At 27.4% G+C, this 7,232-nt stretch overlaps 1 protein-coding gene across 1 annotated transcript in view; it reads left to right on the plus strand.

Annotated features, from left to right (window-relative positions):
- Window positions 1-1,320: 1,320 nt before the first annotated feature.
- Window positions 1,321-7,232, plus strand: part of LOC101507572 (casein kinase 1-like protein 1) — an 8,457-nt gene continuing 2,545 nt past the window's right edge. Inside the window, exons 1-13 of the mRNA XM_004513377.4 lie at window positions 1,321-1,535; window positions 1,642-1,682; window positions 2,275-2,344; window positions 2,467-2,615; window positions 3,005-3,100; window positions 3,189-3,259; window positions 4,048-4,109; window positions 4,214-4,277; window positions 4,364-4,448; window positions 4,878-5,004; window positions 5,137-5,219; window positions 5,307-5,370; window positions 5,846-5,929. Coding sequence (XP_004513434.1) covers window positions 1,460-1,535; window positions 1,642-1,682; window positions 2,275-2,344; window positions 2,467-2,615; window positions 3,005-3,100; window positions 3,189-3,259; window positions 4,048-4,109; window positions 4,214-4,277; window positions 4,364-4,448; window positions 4,878-5,004; window positions 5,137-5,219; window positions 5,307-5,370; window positions 5,846-5,929 — 1,072 coding nt within the window. The 5' untranslated portion in view covers window positions 1,321-1,459. The remainder of the gene's footprint in view (window positions 1,536-1,641; window positions 1,683-2,274; window positions 2,345-2,466; window positions 2,616-3,004; window positions 3,101-3,188; window positions 3,260-4,047; window positions 4,110-4,213; window positions 4,278-4,363; window positions 4,449-4,877; window positions 5,005-5,136; window positions 5,220-5,306; window positions 5,371-5,845; window positions 5,930-7,232) is intronic.

Here is a 7,232-nt window from a genome sequence, read left to right on the forward strand (position 1 = left end):
GTAGTCGTTGGGGTCAGATGACCACCAACCTTGTGGAGTCGATGAACGCAGTATTAAAAGAACCACACAATCTTCCCATCACTGCTGCTGACACATCTACTCAAAATTGATGTATTTTTTTCTTTTAATTTAATGTAATTTTATTTTAATGTATTAATATAATTTTCTTATTATTAATATTAAAATTATTATTATTATTTTTAATGTATTTATGCTTATATGTTAATGTATTTTTATTTTATTTTATTAATAGAATTTTCTTTTTACTATTATTATTAAAATTATTATTATTATTATAATTATTAAAAGTTATATAATATTATTAATTTAATTATTTTTATTATTTATAATACTATTTTGTATTTTTTAATGTTATAATTATTTTTAAAATATTTAATAATAATAAATATAATATATCCAATATAATATACCCAAAAATATAATAACAAAATTCAACAAAAAAAAATAAAAAAATTAAGGCAAGTAGGAGGTCGCATCCCCATGATGCAACCATCTAGTGAAGACCAAATTTTTTTCCTTCAGGAAGTCGCATTCCCAGGTTACGACTTGCAACTGGGATTAAAAAGTAGGACATATTTTATTTTGGAAGTAGGACAATCTGGTATTAAAGATTTAAAAAGATGATATTTATATAAAAACCCAAATATATCATGCTTTTTGTGAATTTTTTTTTATGTGTATTTTATAATGCATATTCAGCGACATAAGTTCATTTTATTCATTCAAAGTTTTAATCAAAAAATTTATCCGTGTCACACCTTTTTTTACCTTTTTTTGGTAACATGAGAAAAAAAAAGTCAATTTAACTATATTGCATCAACTAAAAGAGCTACTAAAGGAGCTGTCAACAAACTTGAAGGTTACTTACTTTATTTAATATAGTGATTCATATGAAATAAATTTTAAATTCTATTTTTTTTATACAAAAATTATAATTCTATATATAGTAAATAGATAAACCCCTCACCTTAAATTTCTTTTAAAAAAAGAGTATAAATAGATAGATAAAATTCTGTGAAAATAAATAGATACTTTTTTATATTTAAAGTTTATCAAATTTTATAGTCAAATTTCTTTTACCAATTTATTGATTATGTAATAAATGTATTTTTTTTTGTTGAAATTTTTTGTAATAAATGTAATGATGTTATATAATTGTCACATATCATGCATTGGTATATTGTTTTCTCAAAAAAATATGTATTGTATCCGATGCCATTAATGTAATTGATTTCGATTATATATAGTTTAGATTTAGATTATATTAGATTCTTTTCCTTTTTGTACTAATGATTTCTCTATTTTAGATTGAACTCCTCTATTCCTTCGCTCTAATTTTTTATAAAAAAGTTATTCTTTTGAAACTAAGCAAATTAGCTTAGGGTTTTTCTCTTAAAAAAAACAAAACTTTGGGTTTCAATTTACTTTTTCTTTTTTAATGGAACCTCGCGTTGGTAATAAGTTTCTACTAAAGGGAAAAATTGGTAGTGGTTCGTTTGGGGAGATTTATTTAGGTTGGTTTGTTTTTTTCTCTTGGTTGATTTTTCAACATATATTTGAAATTTTCCTGTGTTGCTCATTATTGATTATGAGTGTGTTTTTTATTTTTTTGAATTGCAGGTACTAACATCCAAACTAATGAAGAGGTTGCAATTAAGCTTGTAAGTCATGTTGTTGACCAATTGGTTTTTATTTTAATGGTATTCAATTATTTTGGCTTTCACACCAAAGTGAATCCAAAACATGTGTGTTTCGTTCTGCTGTGACCAAAATTGATTTTGAATTAATTGATTATGTAAAATTGATTTTATTTAAAAACGAGTTGTATATAAAGTAATTTATGTTTTGAATATATTCCCGTTAAACTGAGTTGAACAATAAACTTGTAAGTCATGTTTTGAATAAATTTTAAAAACCATGATAGCATGAAAACTACAAATCTTAGTTTTAAATTAGAATCAACTTTGGAGACAAAATCCATTCTATTTGATAACATCCAAACATGTCGCAATCAATTTTATACCTTCACAATCAATTTTGTTCTCCATCTGTGCTTCTATTCTGGGTGTCTTTGACTGTGTCTTCAGAGCTTGACGTGCATGACTCTATTGTGTGTCAAAGGTGTCATCATTCACATGAAGTGTGCATCCAATATGCATATGCTTTATGAGAACATTATGTAATCTTTCTAGAATACTTTTAGTAAGATCAAAAAAGAGTTTAATTTGCTGTTCTCTGCTCTTTCTTAATTAGGAAAAGGTCAGGACAAAGCATCCTCAGTTGCCGCATGAATCCAAGCTGTACAGAACACTCGAGGGAGGAAGTAATGACTGTTCTAAAATCATTTTCTTTTTCGCAATTGCACTTTTTGCAACGAGTCTCGCCTTTGAATAATTGATATTATTTATAATTTATAAATGTTTCTAACTAAATTTGTGTTGGCAGTTGGAATTCCAAATATGAAATGGTTTGGAGTGGAGGGAGATTACAATGTTCTAGTAATGGATCTGCTTGGACCTAGTCTTGAAGATCTGTTTAACTTCTGTAATAGAAAGCTCTCCCTAAAGACAGTTCTCATGCTTGCTTATCAAATGGTAAGCCTTTTGATACAAAACTCATACAACTTCCTTTCAATTACCAAAAGAAAATTACAATGAACTATTTCCTTCAAATGATACAAATATGGTTAACTAGTGACTTGTTTAGGTCCTATTTATACAATTGATTGTTACTAACCTATGAATCACAGATACTGACATAGACACTGAACACGGACTTGACACTGACACATCAATACCGATTATAATTTGAAAAAATGAATTAATTGAATATAATTAATGTGAGGGTTTTGTGATAGTGTTCGATACCAACATGTGTTAGACATTGAGACATGCATTTGATCACAAGTGTCGGTAAAATGATGCATGAATTAGTATTTGTTAGCCCTTTAAAAAAACATGGTTCTGTTTTTCTTCTTTGGCAGATTACTCGTGTTGAGTTTGTTCATTCTAAATCGTTTATCCATCGAGATATCAAACCAGATAATTTCCTCATGGGCTTGGAAAAGAGGGCAAACCAGGTGACTAATTTGTTTACATGTGGGCTCCTATTTATTGTTTGTTCATGTTCATGTATTAGGTATTTAATGAATATTGGTCTACATCTAGGTTTACTGTATTGATTTTGGTTTAGCAAAGAAATATAGAGATAGTTCAACACATCAACACATTCCTTACAGGTACGATGATTTAGTTGGTTTGTGAATGTCTTGATGGCATACTGGAATTGATATGACTTAATTTGAAATAATTTCATTTGATAAACATTTCATGTCAAAACTTTGTTTTTCAGGATAAGTTATGATTCTTGTCAATGATATTTCATCCCGATTTTATATAGCCTAGTTTGGCTGTGTGGTGAAAATTCAATCGATGCCTTTCAAGAGGCGAATAAATGTATCTCGAGATCTAGAAATGTGTGACAATTAATGTCCACTAAGTCATTTATGAATGGAAGTCACTTTTCTGATCTCTATCCTATAAATGGAGAAACTTGTAAACTGGTGAGATATCTCCAATGTTAGGTGATTATATGGAGAGTTAAGGCAACCCCATCTTAGGATGATGATGTAGAGAGCTGAAGGATCATCAATTATGTCCTAGTGAGATTAGGGTGTGGGTGGTCACTTTATTATGTGTGAAATCTGGGTGTTATCATTCCTTGTATTGTAACTCTTAAGTGGAGCAGTATAGAGTGATACACATATTGAGTTGAGTTTCATTATTGTAATCTTATTTAAGATAGTGAATAAAATATGTTGAGGTGTTTCCATGGATGTAGGAAAAAGGCACCGAACCATGTATAAATAATTGTATGTTTTAGATTTCTTTATGTGCATTTCATCAAAGATCATTTAACATGTGGGTTAATTTTTGACATGTGCGGTTTTTTCCCCCAACAAGCTGCTTCTGTTTTAGTATTAGTTTATTTATATGACTTGTAATGTATTTCATTTTGAAACTGCAGGGAAAATAAGAATTTGACTGGAACTGCAAGATATGCTAGCATAAATACCCACATTGGCATTGGTATATACAACTTCTTGATACTTACTATTTGGTTAGTGTGTGGCAAATTATTATTATCTAACATATATATGTTTCTTGGTACATTTTTTATGATCAATACATAGAGCAAAGTCGAAGAGATGATTTAGAGTCTCTTGGTTATGTCTTGATGTACTTTCTAAGAGGAAGGTATTTATTGTTGTCTACCCTGCATTGTTTTCTTCTAGTGCTGTGTTGAAAACTGTTTGGCTTGATTTTTCATTTTATATATGTAGTCTTCCTTGGCAAGGACTTCAGGCAGCAACAAAGAAACAAAAGTATGAGAGAATCAAAGAAAAGATGGTTTCTACCTCGATTGAGGTTGGAGGGTTTGTTCTATCATTGGCCCTTGAATACATAATATATACTATATCTTTTTATTAAAAGGAATATGTACTATGGAAAATTCTAGATCAGTGCTTAAAAGTTATCTGAAACTCTAACAGTGATCAACGACTATCCTTGGAACTTGGAAGTATAAGTTATTTACTCGATGAGTTGAGTTTTGAGTGGCATATTCGTTTTCATTTTATTTTATCTAATTGACATCACTCGAGTTATTTTAACGACTATCCTTGGAAGTATAAATTAATTGTCTCACCCGGAAAGACTAAGAAGACTGTTAACTTATACTATCGAGTAATGTTGTCAATCTTAGTTAGAAATTCGGGTGACTTTTATGCACTGGTCTACGGTAGCATCTGCCTATGCACTACATTTTAAATTGCATTGATGACTTGTTGTATACAGGCTTTGTGTCGAGGTTATCCATCAGAATTTGCATCATACTTCCATTATTGTCGGTCATTAAGGTTTGATGATAGGCCAGATTATGCTTACCTCAAAAGAATATTTCGCAACTTATTTAATCGCGAAGGTTAGAAATTATTCTCATATAAAAAACATACCTCTAGTCTCAATCTTCAAGTTTATTTTGTATTTCCTTGCATGATTTTGTCTTCAAACTATTGCAGCAAATTAACTCATCAATATATTGGCATTTGAACAGGATTCCAGTTTGATTATGTGTTTGATTGGGTTATTATGAAGTATCAGCAATCACAGCTAGCCACTCCTCCAGTACGTGCTATTGTAAGTGATTTTATTTTCTCTTAATTTTTTTCTCATTTGGGATATTTGTCATTAGCAATGGATAGAATTCTTATTCTTGTATTTTAGGGGCCTAGTCCTGGAACTAGTTCTGGAATGCCTCCTGTTATGACTAATGCTGATAGACAGACAGGTAATTTCTTTGTTGTCTGTTTGTTTTACATGAAATTTAGTTTGGTCAGTACAACGTTGTTAATCATGGATTGTGGAAATATCAGTATGTTCAAATTGTGACACAACAGTGCTATAGTGCTATTACTATAACTGCTATTTGACATTTTGACAACTTTTTCTACAAAATATGTCGTAGAACAATAGCACTAATTCAAATTATCTACTATACTTTAGCACTATTGCGCACTTATAGCTATTATTTAACAATTCTGAGTCGACAATATAACTAATATTATTGTTGTTTTCCTTATAATTAATTTGTTTTTTTATAAATTTCTTCCGCAAGAAAAACAATTCTTTTGTCTCCTATTGTTGCTGTTGCTCTGATAGTATCTTTATTTTTCATGACTTGTTGTTAATGTAGGTTTTCTAATAGCTTTTCTGTATTTAGCTTCTGGTCTCTCTGGTACTAATTTTTGCCCATTATCTTGTAGGAAGGGAAGAAGGACGTCATCCTCCTCCTCATGGGTTGGTTTCGATAGACTATTCAAATGGAAGAATGTCAGAACCAATTTTAAACTAGATTATGGCTCGCGCGCTGCGCGAATATTAATTAATTAATTTTATAAATTTTATAAGTAATATTTTATGTATTATAAATATAGTTATTTTATAATATTACTTTATTGATTTGTAATAATTGAATATGATTAGGAAAATTAAAATGAAGGAAAATTATGTTTATTACAATCATCTAATTTAATTTTTAAAATATTTTGTAAAATTCGTATGATAACTTATTATATAGGATAATTGTTTGACTCATTGTACTTTGAGTGTTAATTTATTTTTCAACATATAATGGTATTTGTATTTATTTGACGAAATAAAATGTAAAATACAAACCCAAAAATAAGATGTAAATATTTATAAATATGATTTAATATTTAATATTTTTTATTTTAAAAAAATGTTAATGTTAAATTATGCTGTAGCGTAGTCTAATATTATTTGTTTTATTATTATGATATCTTAATTGCAGCATGAGAAGTTGTTGTAAAAAAAAATTATTGAATATATTTCATCAAAATTTGTAAAAAAAAAAAGTTATTGTGTATTTTAAATATTTATAATAAATGATAGATTTTAATAATTGGAAGTAATATTTTTAATAATTTTTCACATATTCATATTTTATGTATTTTCTGTCAAATAGAGAATATATATTTATTTTATAAAATGTTACTAAAAAAATGGATTGAAATTAATGAGAAATTTAATTTTTAACGTATAAAATCATTACTCACCATAAGTGAAATAATATAATTGTTCATAAAAGGAAGATTAAATAAATAATATTTATGTCGATATTTAAGAGTGATTATGTGGTTTTTTTTATTGAATTTAATGACTATAATATAAATTATTACCATTGGTAAATGACTAATAATATTATAAAATAACTTATAAAATAATTTGATAATATTATAAATTATAAATTATTATCAAATTGTAAAATAATTTTATAAGTTTTTTAAGTAATGTTTTATGTATTATAAATATAGTTATCTTATAATATTACTTTATTGATTTGTCATAATTGAATATGATTAGGAAATTTAAAATGAGGGAAAATCATGTTTATCACAATCATCTAATTTAATTTTTAAAATATTTTGTAAAATTTGTATGATAACTTATTATATTGGATAATTATTTGACTCGTTGTACTTTGATTGTTAATTTATTTTTCAACATATAATAGTATTTGTATTTATTTGACGAAATAAAATGTAAAATACAAACCCAAAAATAAGATGTAAAAATTTATAAATATGATTTACTATTTAATATTTTTTATTTTAAAAAAATGTTAATGTT

Source organism: Cicer arietinum, chromosome 1 (assembly GCF_000331145.2).
Source record: "Cicer arietinum cultivar CDC Frontier isolate Library 1 chromosome 1, Cicar.CDCFrontier_v2.0, whole genome shotgun sequence".
Classification (NCBI taxonomy): domain Eukaryota; kingdom Viridiplantae; phylum Streptophyta; class Magnoliopsida; order Fabales; family Fabaceae; genus Cicer; species Cicer arietinum.